Source organism: Acinonyx jubatus, chromosome F2 (assembly GCF_027475565.1).
Source record: "Acinonyx jubatus isolate Ajub_Pintada_27869175 chromosome F2, VMU_Ajub_asm_v1.0, whole genome shotgun sequence".
NCBI lineage: Eukaryota > Metazoa > Chordata > Mammalia > Carnivora > Felidae > Acinonyx > Acinonyx jubatus.
Genome location: NC_069394.1, coordinates 41,650,274 through 41,674,138, shown reverse-complemented (window position 1 = coordinate 41,674,138; position 23,865 = coordinate 41,650,274). Strand labels below are relative to the sequence as shown.

At 38.5% G+C, this 23,865-nt stretch overlaps 1 protein-coding gene across 6 annotated transcripts in view; it reads left to right on the top strand.

Moving 5' to 3' along the window:
• Window positions 1-23,865, top strand: part of ESRP1 (epithelial splicing regulatory protein 1) — a 64,352-nt gene that overhangs the window by 11,787 nt on the left and 28,700 nt on the right. For 4 of the 6 annotated variants that reach the window (XM_015072164.3, XM_027064215.2, XM_015072165.3 and 1 more), the window contains exons 5-13: window positions 6,390-6,488; window positions 6,626-6,680; window positions 8,122-8,232; window positions 8,342-8,474; window positions 8,569-8,611; window positions 10,772-11,073; window positions 14,205-14,423; window positions 16,621-16,819; window positions 20,868-21,036. In XM_015072164.3, the coding sequence (XP_014927650.1) occupies window positions 6,390-6,488; window positions 6,626-6,680; window positions 8,122-8,232; window positions 8,342-8,474; window positions 8,569-8,611; window positions 10,772-11,073; window positions 14,205-14,423; window positions 16,621-16,819; window positions 20,868-21,036 (1,330 nt within the window). The remainder of the gene's footprint in view (window positions 1-6,389; window positions 6,489-6,625; window positions 6,681-8,121; window positions 8,233-8,341; window positions 8,475-8,568; window positions 8,612-10,771; window positions 11,074-14,204; window positions 14,424-16,620; window positions 16,820-20,867; window positions 21,037-23,865) is intronic. The other 2 variants (XM_053208112.1, XM_015072163.3) reach the window with 1 other exon arrangement.

The window sequence follows — 23,865 nt, the reverse complement described above, 5'->3', positions numbered from 1 at the left end:
ACAGTTAGAAAACTATGGGTTTTTAGATTCTTTTTCCAGCATTTTATTACTGTTATGAAAAAGTTTTTGTTGCCTTGGCTGTTAGTTCTGTTTGACAGTGGCATTCTTGATTTGCTTTTTTCAATTTTTTTTTATGTTTATTTATTTTTGAGATAGCATGAATGGGGAAGGGTCAGAGAGAGGGAGACAAAGAATCTGAAACAGGCTCCAGGCTCTGAGCTGTCAGCACAGAGCCCGACGCAGGGCTCGAACTCACGGACCGCGAAATCATGACCTGAGCCGAAGTCGACTGAGCCACCCAGGCGCCCCATTGATTTGCTTTTTTCAAAGCCTACTTTAGTATGAAAGTTTACTTACAGAACCTATTTTTTTAATTATGGAACGCAAGGGTAATTTATCACTTGCTTTTTCCCTTCTTTCCTTCACATAATTGTAGGAAATTCAGTTCTTTGTTGGAATACTAATCCAACTTTTCTCTTGCCATATTGTTTGTTATTCTTTTTGTTCATTAGCATAGGTATTTTATTGTAATATGTCTGGCAATTAGGCAATTGGTGCTTTAAATCAAAGAGTAAGAATAGAATTGGAGGAAACAAACTTGTCTTCTGAAGGGTCTATGACAGGAAAAAATGGCGTGGGGTTGGAATTTCTAATTGGGATGCAATTATAATGTAGCTTTAGCTTAAAAAAGAGGTTACTTAAAAGTGAAAATTAATAACCAAATGTGTATTTTTAAGCAGTCAGAAAAGGTAACTTTTTGGCTGGATAAGCTAATAGTGGCGAGTTTTTGGTGATTCACCCCGCCTCGAGAGAGTTAGCTAATATTGATGAACTCCAAAATCTCACACTGTGAATTCCACCTTCAGCTATGGTATAAGTTTGGGTCAAATCCTGAAATCTGTTTCACTGAAAAGAGTGCTAAGGAAAATGTTCCCCCTACTCAGATGAAGGCAACAGCTGGACTTCTGTAAGCTCAGTGTAAATGCAGCACTTTGCTCAGTTGTAGCCCGAAATGTTAGTTTTGTTCCCACCATGTCTGGCTTTACCCTTCCTCATTTCCTCATGGCATTTCTCATTTGTAAAGCTGGCTGAGCCTGTTCGTGCTGTTGTGGTTGCCTCGAGGGCAGAGTGAGTAAGTTGCATGATGAGCCATAAATCAAGGGGCATAGACTCATCTTTCCTTTCCTCAAGATCAGACGTGCAGCAAGTAATTCAATATATAATTAGGAATTGATAGAGGAAAGAATTGGTACTAAAACATTTATTTTATTTTATATTTTGCTATTCTTTATTTGTTATTCATGTTAAATTCTGGTAAGGATTATGGATTGAGCAAGCCTTTTGAAGAGAGGGTGTCTGTGTGTGTAAGTGTGTGTGAGTTTTGGTTTAGGTTTGGGCATGCAGGAGGTTGGGTGACTTAAAAGTTGTCGGGAGCTTAGAGCTGCTGATCCTTGGTGTGTGATGTCTTGAAGGGAAACATGTTGGGACGTGTTATGTGGAACCAAGTTAGCCAAATGCCTAGAACATATTCCTACTTTAAATGTAGAATTCAGTAAATAATCCTTCATCTACCAATCTTTGTCTACACAGACAGGATACTTTACGTTTTTACTTTTGATCTTTTTTCACTTGACTTTGATATATACATTTAGAAAATCTCTCATAAAGTATTGCTTAAAATGAATTAAGCAAAGCTGCTTCTCTTGGTTCAGGGAATTATGTACACATAGTCAGATCAGAGCTGTATTGTAATCCCAGCTCTCTTACAGACGAGCTAGTGGACTGGGTAAGTTATGGAACTTCTCTAAATCCTAGTTTCTTCATCTGTTTGGTTTTACTCTTATCTATCTGGTAGGGCTATTGCAAAAACTGGAGGAAACAGTCAGTGTGTGTGGGGCGTGAAATGTTTAATAAATGTCATCATTTATGTCACTAGATTCTGGGAAATGATAGGTGCTGTGATAGACGGATAGAGAACAGAAGGAGGTAGGGGCCTGTGCGTAGGAAATATACAGTACAGTTGAGGACAGAAATATTTTATGCGAATGGTAATATCTAATCAACTCTTAAATTGACGGCTGCAGCCTAGAGCAGTTAGGGAGGGTATTGGTGCTGGGTAGGAGTTACCTATGGTCTAATTTGGTTAGGGGATTAGAAAGATAGGAGAGCTTCATAGACTAGTTAACTGAGGAAAGGTGGGAAGGCTAGAAACCTCTTTATAGAAGAGAGAAAACAGTGGTTTGAATGGAATATACTCTCCCCATTCCTATTCCTTCAAAGCTTGATTTCAACCAATATTCTGTTTGGGGATAGAATGTTGTGATGTGGTAAACGTTCCTGTGCTGTTCTGCTTTTTGGCCATCTTCAAGCAATTGCTCTTCCTTTAGGCCAGAGGTCAGCAAACTTTTTCAGTAAAGGTCCAGATAGTCAATAGTTTATACTTTTTGTAGGCCACATATGGTCTCTGCTCATATTTTTCTTTTTATAATCCTAAAAATGTAAAATCCATTTTTCTGTTTTTGATCGTCCAAAAACAGGCTGACCATCAAGGGTTGACTCTTGCAATGTTTTTCTTTCATTTCCTAAGATAGGGTGTGTGTGTGTGTGTGTGTATTTACTGATAGGGGTTTTGATAGAGCACTGTACAGGTCCTTACATGGGGTTTTTTTAGCCAATTTTCTTGAAACTCTGTTCAGTAATGGTCTCCTATATTATAAAAACTTTCTAGGGGTGCCTGTGTGGCTCAGTTGGTTAAGCGTCCAACTTTGGCTCAGGTTATAATCTCAGAGTTTTTTGGGTTCAAGCCCAACATCAGGCTCTGTGCTGACAGCTCGGAGCCTGGAACTGGCTTTAGATTCTGTGTCTCCCTCTCTGCCCCTCCTCTGGTCACGCTCTGCCTCTTTCTTAAAAATAAATGTTTAAAAAAAAAAAAAAAAAAAAAACTTTCTCTGATCATTCAGTGGATGGTGAGGGGTGAAGTTGGAACAATTGGGAACCATTAGCCTATACGAGTGGTTCTCAACCTGGAGTGACTTTTGCCCATTTGGGGACATTTGGCAATGCCTGGAGATATTTTTAGCCAGAACTCAGGTGGGTAGAGGCCAGCATGCTAGTAAAAATCCTAGAGTACACAGGATCCCCACCCTATGCACCACCACCCACCCACCCCAAAGAATTGTCTTGGCCAATAGTGCCAAGGTTGAAATAAAAGTGATTTATACAGTGGGATTGGTCTCCATTTCTTGGATACTTTTCTCTTGATTCCATTGTAGCCCCTGACAAGGCCAAAAGCAATTATTCTAATTGCAGGGTTTCAGGGGTGCCTGGGTGGCTCAGTTGGTTAAGTGTCTAATTCTTGAGTTTCGCTCAGGTCCATGAGCTCACAGTTCATGGAATCAAGCCCTGAGTTGGGATTCTCTCTCTCCTCTTCATCTTCCCTGCCCCCGTTCGCACGTGTGCGTTCTCTCTCAAAATAAATAAACGTTAAAAAAAAAAAAAAAAAGAATCGTGGGGGTGCCTGGGTGGCTCAGTTGGTTAAACATCCAACTCTTGGTTTTGGCTCAGGTCGTGGTCTCGCATTTCATGAGTTCAAGCCCCGCCTCTGGGATCTGGGCTCCATGCACTCAGTGCAGAGCCTGCTTGAGATCATCTCTCTCCCTTTCTCTCTGCCCCTCCTCCTCTCACTCTCTCTGTCTCTCTTGAAATGAATAAATAAATATTAAAAAAGAATTGCAAGGTTTCAAGGGACTGTTTAGTGGCAGGGTTTGCGTGGTAAACTATGGCTAGTCACAGCTGGTCCTTCTTAGTTCTGTAAGGATTCTTAAAGTACCCCTCCTCACCCCCTCCCTTGCCTTCCCAGAAAATTTAGGGCAATTGTCTCCCCAGAGTATCTTCATCATTTGTTTCTCCTGTTTCTGTCCTGTCGTACTTTTTGAAAACAACACTGGATTAATACTTACTGTATACCTTCCATGGATAATCATTTCATCTTATTTTTAAGATTTTATTTTTAAGTAATCTCTACACCCAACATGGGGCTCCAACTTACAGCCCCACGATCAAGTGTCACATGCTCTACTGAGCCAAGCAGGTGCCCTGATAATCATTTTAATGACCCATTCCATGGTCATTGCTCAGGTGGAAGCATCTCCTGGGATTGATTTTCTAATTCCTGAGGGGTCAGCACATTTATTTCATCACTAGATGATGTAAACGGTGGGATTAGGGGGTGGGGAGTGTAGAAATTATCTACCATTTCAGCTTGATGATTATCCTGTGAGTATACAAATAGGCATCTGGTGAGTTCAGAATTTTGGTCATAAATGTGACTCTCAAAGTGTGATTATTGTGGGTTATGAAAGTTGGTTACCCAAGGGTTCTAGGATGAGGGGGAGGACATCGCTTTTTATAATGTCTGCTTTGTGCCCTGGACTTGTTTTATCTCATTTAATCTTCACAAAAATGCCCAGGGAGGTAAAGATTATCACAGCTTTGGCTTTTCAGATAAGCTGAAGTTTAGTAGGGTTAAGTAATTTGCCAAGGAACATATGCCTGCATTTCTACATGTAGTATATTTAACTGCAGAGAAATGTAGCTGGATGAGGGCAACACAAAGTGAATTTACGCAGCACTGTGGGAAAACAACATCTCTTTAGTGGAGAAAGAAAGGAGGAAGGGGGGGTGGAGCTTGTGGAAGGATGAAATGGAAAGGGATTTTTAATTGAATGGAAAAGGATATTTATTGCTCATTGAATTAACTCCTCAGATGATTGGTTATAATGCTTGGTGGAAGTTAGGCTCTCTGAACTCTTTGAATCTTGTATCCTCTTTGATTGCCGTGAAGTAGTGCTTTGAAGTTTTTCTTAATGTCTGTCTTCATTTTTTACCCTTATTATAAAGTACCAGTTAGAAAACTAAAAGGCAAACAACCACCCAGATTGCTGTTTTCATTCCAAATTGGAGGAAAGATAGGTCCCACAGTGTTATCTGTTGTATACGTTGTGTACTATATTATGAAATTTATGCAAATTTATACATAATACAAAGTATGACTGTAGTATTGAAACTTAGAAATAACAAAATTAAACCTTTTAATGACTTCTTAAGCAACCATTTTGTCAAAGATACATGCTTCTTTTAGAGAGATTATAAATTTGTAAAACTTGATGTAAATCTCTTCTGGTCCCACTCCCCAACCCAACTTAAGCCATGCATTTCTCAAAATCCATGTATCCTGGCTTGCTCAAAGCATGTATTCACTTGATTGAGAGGCATATTAGCCATTGTTTGTTAGCTCTGAGTATTTGAATTCTTTCTACAAATTTACTCTCAAAGGACAAGCATTTGCTGCCATCTAAGAAGGCTATACTATATGGCTCTATAAATCTGGTAGGGAAGTTCTGAGTAAAGGTGGCATAGAAATAGTGTCATCACTAATCTGAAGTTGGTTTTTTTTTTCAAACAGCCTTAAAAAGCCTTTTGATGCCTCATGATCTTGACTGATGTAACTATCTTTTTTTTTTTTTTCCTTTGAGAAAGAGAAAGAGAAAGAATCTAGCAGGCTCCATGCCCCGTGCAGAGCCTGATGTGGAGCTTGATCTCACAACCATGAGATCATGACCTGAGCTGAAATTGAGTCAGACACTTAACTGACTGAGCCACCCAGGCACCTGCCTATCTATCTACCTACCTACCTACCTACCCACCTACCTACCTACCCATCCATCCATTCATTTGAGAGACAGTGGGGGATATTTATTGAGAGAGTGAGAGAGATGTAACCATATCTTTAAATTTTTTTTAATGTTTATTTGAGAGAAAAACAGAGCTCATGTGGGGGAGGGGCAAAGAGAGAGGGAGACACAGAATCCAAAGCAAGCTCCAACCTCTGAGCTGTCAGCACAGAGCTGGACGCAGGGCTCGAACTCACGAACCATGAGATCATGACCTGAGCCGAAGCTAGATGCTTAACTGACTGAGCCACCCAGGCATCTCTAGATGTAACCATATCTTTAAGTCAGTATGATCACTGCCTTGGATGTGCTATAAAGATAATAGGATGAGTATACTAGGTAGTTTGAAACTAAACGAAAGTGCTTAGTATTCATGCCTTTGCTACTACTCAATAAATAGAAATTTTATTACTAGTAGTGCCTCAGGATAGGATTGATTAGGCCACTTTTTTATATATTTGCCCAAGAGGGAAATTGGAGACTCCAAAAAGTGTGGGTGAACTCCAGACTGACAGGAAGCATCTATTCTGTGATTTCAAATAATTCTTGATCTCAGATGTATTTTACTTGGCTTCTTGGCTCTGTGTAAGTTTAATTTGGGGTTAGAAGCAACCTCATGTTACTTCCTCAAAATGTTTCCTTAACTTAATATCCCAGGTTTAAACTTTGAGAAGAATAGTTCAGTCTCCCGGTATGGAGCCTCTCAAGTTGAAGATATGGGGAATATAATTTTAGCAATGATTTCAGAGCCTTATAGTAAGTATTGCTGTTTTAACAGTTGTAGACGTAGAGTTTGATCCTGCCATTTTTCTCTCATGTATACTTTTAAATCTCCTGCCATATCTTTGTCTTCCTAATAGGTAAAATGATGACTTCTGTTTTCTCATTTTTAGATCATAGGTTTTCAGATCCAGAGAGAGTAAATTACAAATTTGAAAGTGGCACTTGGTAAGTACTAGAGTGGTATTCAGTTTGAGCCTTTTAATTTGTTTTATTCATATTGGGATATTTAACTCTTCTCGTAACTTCACTAAAACTTTTGGCTATCCATTGTTAAAAATATTATGTTATTTATAAAAGAAAGTTGTATCTTAAAGTGAGCTTGGATGTTGGCATTAAACTTAAGTGGAATATTTGTATCTTTAGTTACTATGACCCATAGGTGTTGTATCTGTGACTCTTGCTTTAGCCTCTCAGAACTATTCATCCTCTCACCAGAGAACTTCCAAAGGAAAAATCATAGGCTTTAAAAGAGTTCACAAGGCCCTTACGGAGATAATTTTAAGTATGTTCTATCAACTTCTACTTTAAAGCAAAGGAAATAACTGACAAGAAGTATGAAATGGTGGGATCTCATTCTGATGACAGAACTGTTCGTAAACACAGCAGTGAATCCCTGAGATTGCCTGCTGCCTGAAATGAGCAAAAACTTTGGACGTCTTTGCCCAGTGAGAGACTTTGAGGCCTATTTAGTTGGGGAGAAAGTGACTCATTCTGAAAGTGTCCTAGGACTATTAGAAATATGAATATGGGAGGAATAGCACATCAAAAGGTGTTAAAATATATAATAGGTGACTTGCAAATGACTCATTAAGGTGTGGGAACTCCCATGCATTTCCTTAAACACTCTGATGGCTCCCCTGTTTGATAGGGGAGATATTTTAATGGCAGTGTTCTGACTGCATGCACACATTCCTGATGTGGGTTAATTGTCAGCTTTATGCAGATCTTAACTTTTGCTGTCAAACTGGATTTAAACTCCACTGGTATACTGGCCGGATCTCATAATAAATTTAAACGTATTCTTCTTGGTTCTAGGAACTTACTGGCTATCAGGGTATTGGGAGAACTTTGCTTTCTGTGACTTGATCCTAGGTCCTTTTGAGTTTATGGCAAGCAGGCAAGCAACTCCACTGATAGATGGTTTGTTGAGTGAGCTACCTGTGTGGGACCTGCTTTGGCACTTTCCTTTCTATAGTGAACCACCTAAAGAATACTTTGTTCCCAGATAATTTGTTTTTAATATTTTTATTTATTTTTGAGACAAAAAGAGACAGAGCATGAGCAGGGGAGGGGCACAGAGAGAGGGGGACACAGAATCTGAAGCAGGCTCCAGGCTCTGAGCTGTCAGCACAGAGCCTGACGCGGGGCTCGAACTCACCAACCGTGAGATCATGACCTGAGCTAAAGGTGGATGCTTAACCGACTGAGCCACCCAGGCGCCCTGAGTGCCCAGATAATTTTTGAGGTTCTGAAATAAATGAGGCAGTATTACAAGTCTGTCTGAACACCAAACAATACCTTATGTGTAACTAGGAAAATGGTGGGAGGGAATAGTTTGGACTCCCTAGTGCTAATTATGCAAACTGAAGTTTTGCTTGACCCACAGCAGCAAGATGGAACTTATTGATGACAACACCATAGTCCGGGCGAGAGGTTTACCATGGCAGTCTTCAGATCAAGACATTGCAAGATTCTTCAAAGGACTCAATATTGCCAAGTTGGTTTTCTTTAATTCTATTTTGTTTAGTAATCCCAAAGGGATAATGGGTGTCCTATCATTTTTCCTCACTGTGTTTTTCCCCCACTGCTGTCTGTCCTTTTCAAAGGGGAGGTGCAGCACTTTGTCTGAATGCCCAGGGTCGAAGGAACGGAGAAGCTCTGGTTAGGTTTGTAAGTGAGGAACACAGAGACCTAGCATTACAGAGGCACAAACATCACATGGGGACCCGGTACATTGAGGTACGTCCTCACAATCTGAGATCCTTGGCATCTTGAATGAATATTAATGTTGGAAGGCTCAGAAACTGTATTTAATTCCCCTTTCTTTTCTTAGGTTTACAAAGCAACAGGTGAAGATTTTCTTAAAATTGCTGGTGGTGAGTGCTTTTTATATAATGTGGCTATAAGAAGAATCTAAAATTTATTTATATACTAGAATAAATTAGGGTCATGAATGGTTTCTATTGCCTAAAGAAACAAAGGAATTGACTTTTTTTTTTTTTATAAGTTGGAAACAAGACCCATATGGTATCAGTGACTAAATGTATACACTCACCCTAAGGCTTGAGTCAACCAACTGTAGTTAAATAGCCATTAACAATAGTAACATACGGGAGAGCCTGGCTGGCTCAGTCAGTAGACCATGTGACTCTTGATCTTGGGGCTGTGAGTTCAAGCCCCATCTTGGGTGTAGAGATCATTTAAAAATAAAACCTTTAAAAACAAAATAGTATCATAAAAAGGTGAAAGGGTCATTGTAAAGTCTTGTACAAAGGAAGAGAGTAGTTCTTGAAAGAAATTAAATAGTCTGAAAACTACTGTGAAACAATCACAGAATACCACACCAGAATACCTGGAATTGTTGCATATCTGCTTATGGTTTTTCTCTCAAGCTTCCTTAACTCATCAATGACCAAAAACATAGTACTTTTCTTGCTCTAATATGTTTGAATATGTAGTGTTTTGTTTGCAGTACTATGGTCAAAAAGAAATGGGAACAGATATTTATCTAATTATTGAGTAATTTGTTACTTTAAAAGCTGTAAGTAATGGATAAAAAATGTTAACTATGGTTTGTCTGACAGATTTTTTCTATACATAAAACTACTTTGTAAGTTTCTATTGCTCTGTTCATACAGCTTTATAACTTTCTCCTTTTAGTATATTATAAATATTTTCCCATGTAACTAAATATTACATGTTAATTACTATACAATATTAAGTACCATACATTATTTTAAAAACACCCCTGTTGGGCATTTAAAGCTTATTTCCAATTTTTCATGCTAAGTATGTTACAGTGAATATTTTTGTGTCTCTGAATATACCACTCATTAGGATACCTCTCTAAAATTAGGATGGCTGAATCAAAGAATGTAGGTAGACCTTTTAAGAGGCTTTTGAAAATCTTCTATTGCCAAATATATACTAGGATGACTTTTACTTAAATATAGAGAACTTTTGTATCTCTGCATTATATAATATAGCCCTGGTTAAAATCCTTGCAACTGTTGAACTTGTAGTAAAAACATCCTGTTTTTAATTTGCTGGTATATTTCTATTCTGGCACTTATTCCTTTAGACAAATGAAGGCTTCCAAATTCAGAGCTTCAAATTTAATAGTGCTTCCAGAATCCCAAAGTGATGTTTGATACTGGTTGGTGATAAAATACATTTGGAGTTGCTATGGCTCTGAGGTTCCATGATAGCTAATATTGTAAATTGAAGAAGCAAAGTTAACTAATATGTTCATGCCTGGGATTTCATGGCTTGTAGGTAGTATGATAGTTTGCTCTTAAAGGAAAATGTTCCTGGGGCACCTGGCTGTCTCAGCCAGTAAAGCATGTGACTCTTGTTCTAAGGCTTGTGAATTAAAGCTCCATGTTGGTGGTAGATGTGCATTTGAACATTTGCTATGAGGCAATATTGTACAAAATGCTTTATGTCAGGCAGAATGTTGATAAATCTTGAAATTAGCTGCCATGTATGTTCATTATATTCCCCTTAACTTGATTATTTTTGAAACTTTCTTAATAAAACATAGGAAAATAATAACAAAAGTCACCAAAGTGCTTCATGTATAGTAACTTATTTAATTATCATAATTTATGAAGTAGGTAATTTTACCTCCACTTTTAGATGAGGATACTAAAAGATAGAGGTTAAACTTGACTAAAGTCATAACCTAGTAAATGGCAAAGTCAAGATTGGGCCCAGACATTCTAGCTCCCTGACCTGTGCCCTTACCTATCACAATGACTTACTGCCTCTCTGTGAGAAGAATACAGTGGTTGGTGCATGATTTAACTGTCTGGCCACCTTCCTAAGTTAACAGGTATTTTATGAAAATAGTAGGGGAAAAGTTTCAAACTTGTGGGAAGAGAATTCTGATTCCTGGGATGTTGTCATGAATTCAGTGGGAGTGTGAATTTTAATTAAAAACTCAAGACATTGCCAAGAATTTTGCCATTTTAAATTTGGTAAAGTTGATGTCTTAACCATTTCTCCCCATGTTTCCTGGTATTTGTGTTCCCTAGGTACGTCCAATGAGGTAGCCCAATTTCTCTCCAAGGAAAATCAAGTCATTGTCCGCATGCGGGGGCTCCCTTTCACGGCCACAGCTGATGAAGTGGTGGCCTTCTTTGGACAGCATTGCCCCATCACTGGGGGGAAGGAAGGCATCCTTTTCGTTACTTACCCAGATGGTAGGCCAACAGGGGATGCTTTTGTTCTCTTTGCCTGTGAGGAATATGCACAGAATGCATTGAGGAAGCATAAGGACTTGTTGGGTAAAAGATACATTGAACTCTTCAGAAGCACAGCAGCTGAAGTCCAGCAGGTTGGTTTTTTAAGAACATTTTGGTGCTTAGTGTGATTTATTATTTATTCCCAAGAACAAGACTACATTATTTATTGTGCTAAAATAAAACTTGAGAAATGTAGAAAGTGTAAGTGCATTTTAAAAATTTTTCATTCCGTGATTAAAAGATAACCACTGTTATTTTCTATACGCATAGGAAAAATACTATGTTTTTATATAATTGGAATACTGCTGTAGATATACTTTATATTCTGTTTAAAACCTATGTTTAAAACCTACATATCTTGAGGAGTCTGAGTGGCTCAGTTGGTTAAGTGTCCAACTCTGAATTTTGGCTCAGGTCATGATCTTCCGGTCCATGGAATTTAGCCCCCCCAAGTCAGGCTCTGTGCTGACAAGTCAGAGCCTGCTTGGGATTCTCTCTCCCTCTCTCTCTGCCCTTCCCCCGCTCACACGTGTGCTCTCCCTCTCTGTCTCAAAATAAATAACCTTAAAAAAAACAAAAAGTCTCTTACCAATAAAAAAAGAAAAAAGAAAAAAAACTTCCATATCTTGGAAGTTTACCCATGTCTAAAAAGTTCCATTTTTGCTATGTCTCAAAGGTACATGATTTATTTAGAGAACCCATTGTACATTTAGGTTGGGGTTTTTTTCTCCTATAAGAAATTTCTATATAAACATGCTTATAAAACTCAACTTCTGGTTGATTTCTTTAGAACTGGATGGTGTGAGCTTTTAATGTTTTTAATAACTTACCAAATTTATTTCCCAAAAGGCTTACGCAGTTCCATACTGCTGGTGACAGCATGAAGTGCCCTTTTGTCCTGTTATTGCCTTTCAGAATTCAGAGTTGTTTTTGAGGCACAGATGGGACAATCATTTGCCCCACATGGTCCAGACATGAAGCCATCTGCAGGGTTTCAAGCATTTTGACTATTCTTGACTTACCAGCTGAATGGTCTTCAAGGGTCTGTTCATTTTTCCTTGTATCTGAGATCATGTGGACTGCCTCACACGTGGCTCTTCCAACTTCTTTTACTTGGGTCCCATAGTAGAACAGAGTCACTTTAATGATTCATTTTTGTCCTCTTTACAAGCAATTAGGACACTGACTCCACTATTATTTCTATGAGTTCATAAAATGATTTTGTCTAGCTTTTTTCTGCAAAGCCCATTGTGTATTGTGGTTTGACATCATTGCCCAAAGTTGAAAAGAACGTTTCACCTGGTAGAATACCAACATGTTTTTATACCTACAGTGAACAGAGGTGACATTCTGAGCTAGTTCTGCATCCTGATGTCCTCCTGTTCTTGAACCCTAATCTATGAACATACTTCTACTTTAAGTAATTCTGTACCTTGTTGAAAATTAGAATCATAAACTCTGAATTTCTAAAATATGCTAAATGTGCTTGAGGCTTCACATATTACATTCATCAGTGCCAAACCAGAGGAGGTGAAAATGAGACTTTAGATCTTTAATTGGAAGAAAAGTTTTATGGAAATCTTGGCCTAGAACAGACTACTCCAGGGCCTTGGCTACTGTATGTTGATTGGTTTGGGTATAGAGTATGCTGCCTCTGTATGACTTTAATGTGGTTTTGGTTATAGATGAGCTTCCTCTCTAACCCCATCCTACTGACTTATTTAAGAAATGCTGAAGTAATCATATGCTCTGTACTGTCATCTTCTCATTACTCATACAAGTAATCATTTCATTCAATAACTATTTGCTCACCTCCTATTTGGCAGTTATTGGAAGGTGCCTGACCATGTCCTGTCCTGAGTTTGTCTACAACTATATTTATTTTCATGTTCATCCTGTAATGTTTGTTCTATGTCTAGATTATTTGTATAATTTCTTTTTTTTTTTTCTTTTTAAATCTTGCTGTCTCTTTAAAGTTTATTTGGCTGTGTTTGTATTTATTTTTGTCACCTCTTACTTAGATAGCAACCAGACAGGGTGTGAGTGAGAAAATCAGGACAATTTTTTTGGGGAGGGTTTTGATTCTATATTTCTAGTTTATAGGATGATGAAGGCTACCGTACTAAGTTCAGAAAACCTAGGGATGTCACACATTGTTGCACAAGGACCTTCTAGTATTATAAACAAGTAGGCATGTTCTAAACTAAAACAAAAGTAGACCAGAACCTTACAATAAGGTTTTGCCTGGCAGTAATCCTTTCTCCTAAATATACCTGACCTCTCATTCATTATCAAGATAGCTGAATTCCATGACTTTAAATGATAGTCAAGGGGCACCTGAGTGGCTCAGTCAGTTGAGCATCTGACTTTGGCTCAGGTCATGATCTCGCAGTTCATGAGTTCAAGTCCTGCATCGGGCTCACTGCTGTCCATGCAGAGCCTGCTTCAGATCCTCTGTCCACCTCTCTCCTTCCCCACCCCCGCTTGCTCTCACTCACATGCACTCTCTCTCAAAAATAAACATCAAAAAAAAAAAAAAAAAGATAGTCAAGATATTCTGTCTTGCTACTATCACAAATTCACATGACAACTGATTATTTTGATGGTCACCAAATGATTTTTTTCTTTCATTTTTTACATTACCAGTTATTCTGTTTTGGGCTTTATACGTTATTATAAATGTGGCGTTATATAATCCAGAGTCATTGTTTGACCTGTGGTTCCTTTATTATGTCATTCTCTTGCTTGAGTTTGGAGGTAGAATGTGGTAACAGTATTAAGGGAAACACTGTGCCTGGTGAAATGAAATCTAATAGATTGCTGCAAATGTCCACATTTAGCAATATGTCTGGTTTTTATAAAAGCAGCATACTTTCAGGATATGTGTCCTGAGACAGTGATGTACTTGTCCAGTAGACAAGTCCTTAATCTAAGTGTGTTGTATTGTGTGTGGCACATGCCTCAGCAGGTATCTGACAAAAGTAGGGATCATGCTTTCCCAGCTGAAAAGCATGGATCCCTTTCTCCATAAGTGCTTCTCAAGCTTTAATATGCTTATGAATTACCTGGGGATCTTGTTAAAATGCAGGTTCATATTTACGAGGTCTGGGTTGGAGCTGAGGAGACACATTTCTAACAGATTCCACAGCGCTGCTGGTGCTGGTTTGCAGACCATGTTGGAAGAGTAAGGCTCTAAATCACTTCTCTTTTGCTTTGAGTATAGGTGCTGAATCGATTCTCTTCGGCCCCTCTTATTCCACTTCCAACCCCTCCCATTATTCCAGTACTACCTCAGCAATTTGTGCCCCCTACAAATGTTAGAGACTGTATACGCCTTCGAGGTCTTCCCTATGCGGCTACAATTGAGGACATCCTGGACTTTCTGGGGGAGTTTTCCACAGATATTCGAACTCATGGGGTTCACATGGTATTGAATCACCAGGTAAGAAAGTTACTTATCGAACACTGACTTGCTTATTTTTATGATCAAAGGCTCTCTTCCAGTAAAAAAAAAAAAGTACAAATGTTCATCAGCTGTGTACTAAGTCTTTAAGGAAAGATTTAACTATAAATGGAGGAGGTCTTTAAAATGGACTCCAGAAAGAATGCTATCATTAGCCTGGTAATTTAAATTCAGCTCTGATTCCATCATTATTTATATCGGTCAAATTATTTGCCTCAGGAAGGAGACAAATACATTATTAGTCTAATACAACATTTTTCTGAGCTTTGCTGTTGTAGTGTGAAAGCGATTGTATATAAACCAATGAGCATGTCTGTGCATCAGAGTATTTTATATTTATAGACTGTTTAGAAATGGCTTGTTTTATATGTATGACCTCAAATGACGTTTAGTAAAATGCGAAGTTAGTAAGGATTTGTATCTGTACCACCTGGAACAGTATGTGATCATAACAGGTGCTCAAATGTATTAATGAATTGTGGAGAATTCTCCATCAAAGTGGAACCAAATTCTAACTGTATACAAGTATACTTATGAGTATATTAGCAGTAGTTCCTGGCTTGGTGTCCTTTGATTTTTGGTTAAATAAAATTAGCCCTATTTGTTGCTGAATAATTTACCAGCATTGTGTGCTATTATAAGCAGGACAAAATTTCTAAAAACCCCTAAGCCAAGCAATTCTAATTAAAATTTTGGAACTCTCTATTAAAAGCAAAGTTGAATTTTTGAAAATGTTTTCTTAGTATTATGGTTTAAATATAGACTTGTATTGGAAGTTCCAACATTTTTCTAAATTGCTAGTCTCTGGCTTTCTCTTCTCATGTGGAGATTTGGTCACATTCATAACCATAATCCTGTCCCACTGGAAAGTACATCCCTCTGGGGATGAGGAATCAGAAAACATCCTGAGCCTCTGGCTTGGGTTTCCACACCAGCACATGCTCATTCTTACTCGTATGTCAATATTAAGCTACGCAACTTTTTATCTTACACACCCTCAGCATGCTTCACTGGGGGGAGTCGTTTTAAATAAAACCTCCCCACAATTCAGCATCACCAGGGGATTATTTTGTTTCTCTTCGAGCACCATTTCTAATAACCTAGGGGCTATTATAATTCTTTGATTAACCACAGTAGACCTATTTGTCTCTTATTGACCCACATGACCTATTATGATTGCACTTGGGAGAAATGCTTCTTTAATGATGGACAAGCTTTTAGCTGCCTCAAAGATGTTAGGTTTCCATCTTGGACTGGGTTTCCATGGTATCCCTAATTTCCCTGGTATGGTAACTCTTATGGTAACTTGCATGGTTATAATTTGCACTACATAGTCCCTTAGAGATTTTTAAAGAAATCCATAAAAAAGGAATCTTAAAAACTGTGTCTTTTTCTCCCCCACAAAATGTCCATGTTAAATAAAGCCAAGGTGTTCTGGTTCTGTGAAACAGAAATCTAGTGTGGTTTTAAACAGGATTTTTAGCAAGCTATTAGTAATAGAGGAAGTGTCTATAAACACCTGTCTGACCAAGGTTTAAGATGGAGGTGCCAGGGAAGAGATGAAAGAAGGGCTCCCACGCAAAACTTTTAGTACAGCTTTCACCAACCCCCACGGTGCTTTGCATCTCCCGTTTCCTTATCCCCCTTCTGTATTCCTAAGCCCACGTCACCACCTAGGCTTCAGGGAGAAGGGAAAGGGATGTTGCAGGTCAATGATAGACAACTGAGAGCCAAAAGAGAACACTGGTTTAGTCAGCTTCTTGTAGGAGGATACATAAAGCTCTTATACTGGTTCTATTCCTAGCTTTTCTCAATCAAATAAGATTTAATCAGGTTTTTCAGAAATGCAAAACCCAATATACACTCCTATACTTTGAAACCACAGTTACAAGGAGACCCTTTCAAAACCCTGTAAATCTGATACTAACTAATAGAAATGAGAAAGGATCACTTTTACTACAAGCCCTCAAAACTGTTTCCAAGGTTTTGTGGGCCATTCTGGTGATTAGGTGATGAAATGCGAATCAGATTTCAGTAGACAACACTTGTCACCCAGATTTTGTGGCTAAAACGTCTGTACTATGGGTGATTGTCACTTTGCATGTTTTGTAAGCAACCATTTCCTTGTTGAAGGAGACAGTCTCCTTTTGTTTTTATTCTTCCCCCACACACTCAGGGCCGCCCATCAGGAGATGCCTTTATCCAGATGAAGTCTGCGGACAGAGCATTTATGGCTGCACAGAAGTGTCATAAAAAAACCATGAAGGACAGATATGTTGAAGTCTTTCAGTGTTCAGCTGAGGAGATGAACTTTGTGTTAATGGGGGGCACTTTAAATCGAAATGGCTTATCCCCACCGCCATGTAAGTTACCATGTAAGTTTTTCTTGGGTCTTGGCGCTATTCTACGCTATATGCTGGTAGGTGCTTAAGCTGCTTTCATAACTTTCTGTGCCCCTGGTTCTTTCTAAGGCAGGTGAGATGGTTACATAAGGCTTTCCCATCTGAAATCGGTAGTATCTGGTAATCATTTAAGACCTTGGTTGTGGACACCCATAATTAGAGATGCTACGAATACCTCCTTTCAAATTATATTCTTGCTTTTCCAGTGATAAGCACTTGATTTCTGAAGCTTAGTGTGCTCAAGATAAGCACTGACTCTGAGAGGCAACCTGGCTATGTAGATATTTTAATACGCATTTAAAGGTAAAATAAATATGGCTGGATCCTTTTTCTTTTCCTTCTGCTTTTTTTTTTTTTTAGAAGGGTGATTGATGCCCATTTTGCATTTTTAATTTTTTGAGCATTAAGTATGTCTTTGGAAAGGACAACCTGGGGAGCATTTCTCTTGCTTTCCAGGATATCTGTAATGAGTAAGTTAGTAACAACAACAACAACAACAAAAAAAAATATATATATATATATGTATGTATACACACACACATATATATATACACATAAATGCGTAAATAAATTAGCCAAAGTTTCCATTGGATCGCAGGATCAGTGCTTAATTTCAAGCCATGCTCTTGCTCATTGGCACCTGGGTGCAAGCCATCTGGAATCCTGTTTGAGAGGAATAAGCCCTTTAGTCTGGAAACCACGTTCTGGATAGTGAGGGACATTTGGGGATCTTATGTTAAAACTTGAATCTTTTTGACACAGTTTTCACTTTTGAATAAGACATACCTTGTTAGGAGTCATACTGGGTATGTTCAAAGAATGTAGCACTTGGAATGTAGTTCAAAGATGACTGAGAAAGCAAACTGGATTATGTGCTTGATCCCAATAAAATGAGGAGTGTTAGGACATCGCTTTCTAATAAAGAGTATCTTTACCAATGAAACTATTTGATAAAGTATTTTTCATAGAAGATTCGGTGGGGCTTAATCCTTTTTTTCCCCCTTGGACTTCCTAAATGCTAATATTCCATTTACCTGCTGCTTGCTGTTGGTGAATAGGAGTTGATGACTAATGGCTATCAAGTTTTGAAAACTTGTGATTGGGTTTAAGCAGTATCTTAAAGTAATCTTAGTCCTATGTATCCTGTCCATAAACCCCTGATAATATCAGTAACTTTCAATTTCCTTTAGTGATAATGTTATCAAACATTGTGACATAAGGGAATTTCTTCGTGATGTATAACCCAAATTATTCTGCTGTGGTATCCTTTTACTTCTCTCTTCCTAGTGGAAAACTGGGCAATACAGACTTTCTTCTTAAGACTTCATTTTTCCCCCTTTCCTCCTACAAGTCCTAAAATAATAGAAAAAATTAAAATTTTTTTTGTAAAAATAGATTTCCATGTATTTTAATATTCTTCAAAAATTTTAACCCAAATTAACTACTTACAAGTGGAAGACATACTCATTTAAAAAATAAAAATAAAAAATAAAAGAATTCTAATCAATACATTGTAATATTATGCCTGTTCTGGAGTTTTTTTTCCCTGCCAACTCTAGGTGATTTCCTATTTTTACAGCAACCAAAAAACTTAGGGAAATTGCATATATTTTTTATCTACTCTCAATGACTAAAGAAGTTAAAATAGTGATTGGAAATTCCCCACTGAGGAGTTTCTTGTTCAATGTGGAAAGAAATGCTGCTACAGTCTCAGTGGTTTAAAGTTTAAAACATTAATTTGTTCATTGAAATTTTAACTTTTGCAAAAAGTTGAACATTGGAAGGTGAATTCCACTTTTCTAATCTATGAATGTATACATCTGATTTTCTCTTAGGGGTATAAGAATAGCTCTTTTCAGTTGAGGAAAATCCAAATCTGGGCAGCCTAATCTGTTTTGTTATCAAAAATTTCTACCTTTCTTTATATTGTCACATACTGAATTACTTGATAGTTCAAAAGCAAGATATAGGCATAAGCTTTATAATTTTCTGTATGACTTAGTGCCTCAATTTGTTCTGTTTGCCCTTTTGTGGAGTCTTGAAGGCCAGGAATCATAATTTTAAAATTTATGTACATTACGGACCAAACATGCATCACAGTTTTTATTGAATTATGAAGGAGATACCTAAAAGTTGAATAGGAGATCGATATGTTGGTCTTTGGTTTATGTACCCCCTCTCAGACTCTTACTCATCACCATACATGTGTAGAAACTTTTAAGAAAAGCATAAGACAATAGAGATTTTCCTGTGAAAAGGTATCCCTTGGGCCTCTGTTATTTACAAACTATATTAAATAGTTCCTGGTGTAGAAATTAAAGTCAGGAATTCCAAATTCAGGCCACCCCTCAGTTATCTCTTCTGTCGGGTGCAGATGGCCTGGATAGTTATATTCATCCCGCTTGATAAAGCCGCTGTCTAGTAATGAGTCTGATTTAAAAGGGTTATGGGGCCTGGAAGATGCTGAATAACTGGAAGTTAATAGAATTTCATCCTTTTCTATTTTCTGTTTAAACTGAGGTTTTTATCAGCTGATGCTTGGAAGCCTTGAACATATATTTCTTGAGAGTTATTTTTCAGGTTACATGTGGTCTTTTGTTCTTTTTTTTAATTATTTTTTTATATTAAATATGATTTATTGTCAAATTGGTTTCCATACAACACCCAGTGCTCATCCCAACAGGTGTCCTCCTCAATGCCCGTCACCCACTTTCCCCTCTCCCCCACTTAATTATTATTTTAGAGAGAGCATGCGTGAACAGAGGAGAGGGACAGAGGGGGAGAGTGAGTGCGTGAGAGAGAGAGAGAGAGAGAGAGAGAGAGAGAGAGAGAATCTTAAGTAGACTCCTTACTCAGCACAGACCCTGATGTGGGGCTCCATCCCAGGACCCTGGGATCATGACCTGACCCAAAATCAAGAGTCAGATGCTCAACCAGCTGAGCCACCCAGGCACCTCTGTTGTCTGTTTTTTAAAAACAGGTCCAAAAAGTTAGATTAGCTTCAAATCCCACCTTCTGGGTTTTGTTTAGGTGGAAATAATGGAGTTAATCTATTCTTAGATCCATTCACTCTGGTGTGATCTATGCTTGGGCATAATGCATGGAACTGGTTAAGTTGTTTTTATCATAACAATTTGCATCTCATGCTTACTACAGAGTAGTTAATAAGATGAAAGAACAGCATAGCTCTCAAAAGGGCAACAACAACCCAGCTTTTAGTTTGAAGTTATACTAGATGTGAGTCCTGTGTTTGTTTCCTCAAAGGGTTAGTTTGTAGTAACTGGCACTCAAGAGTAGAAAATAAAAATCAGGGGTGCCTGGGTGACTCAGTCGGTTAAGCATCTGACTTGGGCTCGGGTCATGATCTCGTGGTTTGTGGGTTCAAGCCCCATGTTGGCTTCTGTGCTGACAGCTCAGAGCCTGGAGACTGCTTCGGATTCTGTGTCTCCCTCTCTATCTACCCCTCCCCTGCTCTCTTTCTTTCTTTCTTTCTCTTTCTCTCTTTCTCTCTCTCTCTCTCTCTCTCTTTCTCTCTTTCTCTCTTTCTCTCTCTCTTTCAAAAATAGACAAACATTTAAAAAAATCACATCATGAAATGGTTGAAAAGACGTAAAAGTTCACTTGCTAATTGGTTTCTCCCAATTTCCAGGTATTCGGGTTTTGAGATTATTTTTAGGTGTTATCTGTGTAATCAAAAGGAAGTTATTTGGACATTTTAATCAAATTTTGTATGAAGGATCAGGTTTCAACGATTGATGAGTTGAAGATTCACCAAAAAATTACCAACCTTAAAAATGTTTTTACAGATTTGTAGAAGATTACACATTTGAGAAAGTTCACGTTGGTATAAAGAATTCAGAAAATATTAAATCTATGCAATAATAAAAAAGCTGCTTGGAATGACAGAGCTAGTCTCTTCAAAATGTATGGATGTGTGGAACGCTGACCTTATGGCTTTAGTGTTAGCATATGTGTCGGTTGTGACAAATAGGTCTTAAAGTCTCTCTCTTTGCTTATTTAGGCCTGTCTCCTCCCTCCTACACATTTCCAGCTCCTGCAGCGGTTATTCCTACCGAAGCTGCCATTTATCAGCCCTCTGTGCTTTTGAATCCACGAGCACTACAGCCCTCCACAGCATACTATCCAGCGGGCACCCAGCTCTTCATGAACTACACTGCGTACTACCCCAGGTGAGGCTCGGGTGGAAGTGGAAGCGAAGGACAGAAACAAAGGACTCCTTTGATGGCCAGTGCCTGGGTTCACAAAAGAATATTGTCTGCCATTAAAGGTTAGGATGGCGGGCAGCAGCCTCTGTCCTATCTCTCTGACCACAGAGGTTGTTTCGAGACCAAAATAAGTTTATTTTTTCACCACGTATTGACAGCAGGATCTTTTAGGTTACTCACGGAGACAAATTTCCTTTGTTTCCTGCTCCTGTCTTAGGACCATAAGTAAGTAGCACTGTAAGTATCACAACAGCGTGGCAATATCATGTAACTGGATTTTAAAACAGGAAAATCCATAAGAACAATTATATTTTTAAGTAGCATCAATTCATACGTCGGCCTATAATAAATAAAAACTTTTAAATTTTACAGAACTTGTATTTTGTTCGCCCCACCCCCACCCCAAACCAGTACTAACAAGTCCAAGATGAGATTCGTCAGTACTTTTCTTGGAATCAACATATTTTTAATCCAGTTCATTCTTTTGAGTTCTGTTCAATTTCTGGAAGGCAGGAGGTATAATGGAGAGAAAGCTGTTGGTCTGGAAGTTAGGATAGCTGAGATTTAGTCTCAGCTCTTATTCTAACTGGGGCAAGTCACTTAAGTTTTCTGGTTCTTAAAATATGATAAGATTGACCAAGTTTTTGAAGTCCCTTTCACGTCTGATTGCTTGTGAATCTAACTTGGATGTATAATGACATCTCAAAATTTTGTTAAATTTTCTTTTCAAAAAAACTGTTTAGCCAGTAACCGGTTCACGTTATTAGAATAAAATTTTACTTTGGTGCAAGCAATATTGCTCAAAAATTTTTAACTTATCCCAGGCCTTATTTTTCCTTCCCAAGCTATTTGACTACATGTTTTGAGTACGTCCACCAATATGTAAGTGAAGTTTTTTGATAAGTGATCTGGAAGTAACCTATCCGATCCCCATAGTTGCCATGTCACATTGTAGTTTTCTTCCTTCTCCATCTAGTTTTTGAGAATGGAGCAGAAACTGTAGAATCTCTAGCAGTGAAGCTGGTAACCACAGTTCATTACATTTGTTACTTAATTAGGCATTTTAAAAATATTCACTAATGTTATTATACATATTCTTTTCTTTCTTTCTCTTTCTCTCTTTCTCTCTTTCTCTCTTTCTCTCTTTCTCTCTCTTTCTCTCTCTTTCTCTCTCTTTCTCTCTCTTTCTCTCTCTTTCTCTCTCTTTCTCTCTCTTTCTCTCTCTTTCTCTCTCTTTCTCTCTCTTTCTCTCTCTTTCTCTCTTTCTCTCTTTCTCTCTTTCTCTCTTTCTCTCTCTCTCTCTCTCTCTTTCTCTCTTTCTCTCTCTCTCTCTCTCTCTCTCTTTCTCTCTTTCTCTCTTTCTCTCTTTCTCTCTTTCTCTCTTTCTCTCTTTCTCTCTTCTCTCTCTCTCTCTCTCTCTTTCTCTTTCTCTCTTTCTCTCTTTCTCTCTTTCTTTCTCTCTCTCTCTCTCTCTCTCTCTCTCTTTCTCTCTTTCTCTCTTTCTTTTAAGAGAGCACATGAACAGGGGAGAGGGGCAGAGGGGGATTGAGAGAGAGAGAAGGAGAAATAGAGGCTTAAGGAGAACCACGCTCAGTTCAGATCCCAACATGGGGCTCCATCCCATAACCCCAGGGTCATGACCTGAGCCAAAAATCAAGAGTCAGACGTTCACCCAACTGAGCCACCCAGGTGTCCCACAGCTATCCTTTATTCTACTGGGGAAGAATAGGGAGGAAGCAATAATAGTCAGTTGGCCATCTTTTGAAGGTTTGAAGAAGCTCAGAAGCATGAATGATTGTTCATGGTTGAGTACTGTGTCAGGTGCCCAGCCGAGTCCCAGTCTGTCACCTTCTCTGGGCCCTGTGACAATCACTTGGCTAGTAGTGGGTCCTGGTTATAAGAAAGATCTTTGTCTACACCATCAGAATGTCAGGAGTGAAAAGCATTGTTCCTTTGGGTGCTATTTCTCAACTCTAGAATACATTTGCAGAGTATTCGATTCCACTGTTGACTTGTAAGCTGGATCCTATGAAAAGAAGGAATCCCTTAGAAATAGCTAGCTATCGTGGTAAGATGGGAACTTGAGTCTTGAATGGAAACCCCAAAGGCAGGAGGAACTGACATTTATGGCTTGATAGCTCCTGTAATTTCATGCCCTTGCCTGTAGGTTAATTTTTTTCTAGTAGTTTTAAAGTTGGTAAGGTCCTCTTGTTAAGTCTAAGAGTATAGAAATATGGTGAGTAAAAGTAGACTCCCATTTTATAAACCTCTAAGTCCAGAAGCAATCACTCTTATTGGTTTGAGAATATACACATGTTTGCATTTCTAAATAGTGTGGCATACTTAACATGTACTGCTCATTTGTTCCTTTTTTATTTTTGGGAGAGAGAGTGGGGAAGGGGAGCAGAAGGAGAGAGAGGGAGACAGAGCCTGATTGGGGGGCTTGATCCCACAACCCTGGGATCATGACCTGAGCGAACATCAGGAGACAGTACAGTCAACCGACTAAGCAACTCAGGCACCTGTTTCTTTCCTTTTTTTTTTTTTTAAACCTGCCATGAGAGGTTTAAACTTCCGCATGATGTCACAAGGGTGAAAATACATGAGAATTTAACAATTCCTTTATTTTTAGACCTCTAATTTAAAAAAAATTTTTCTCAGGGCACCTCGGTGGCTCAATCAGTTGAGCATCTGACTTTGACTCAGGTCATGATCTCACAGTTCGTGAGTTCACGCCCCAAATTGGGCTCGCTGCTTATCAGCATAGATCCTGCTTCAGATCCTCTGTCCCCC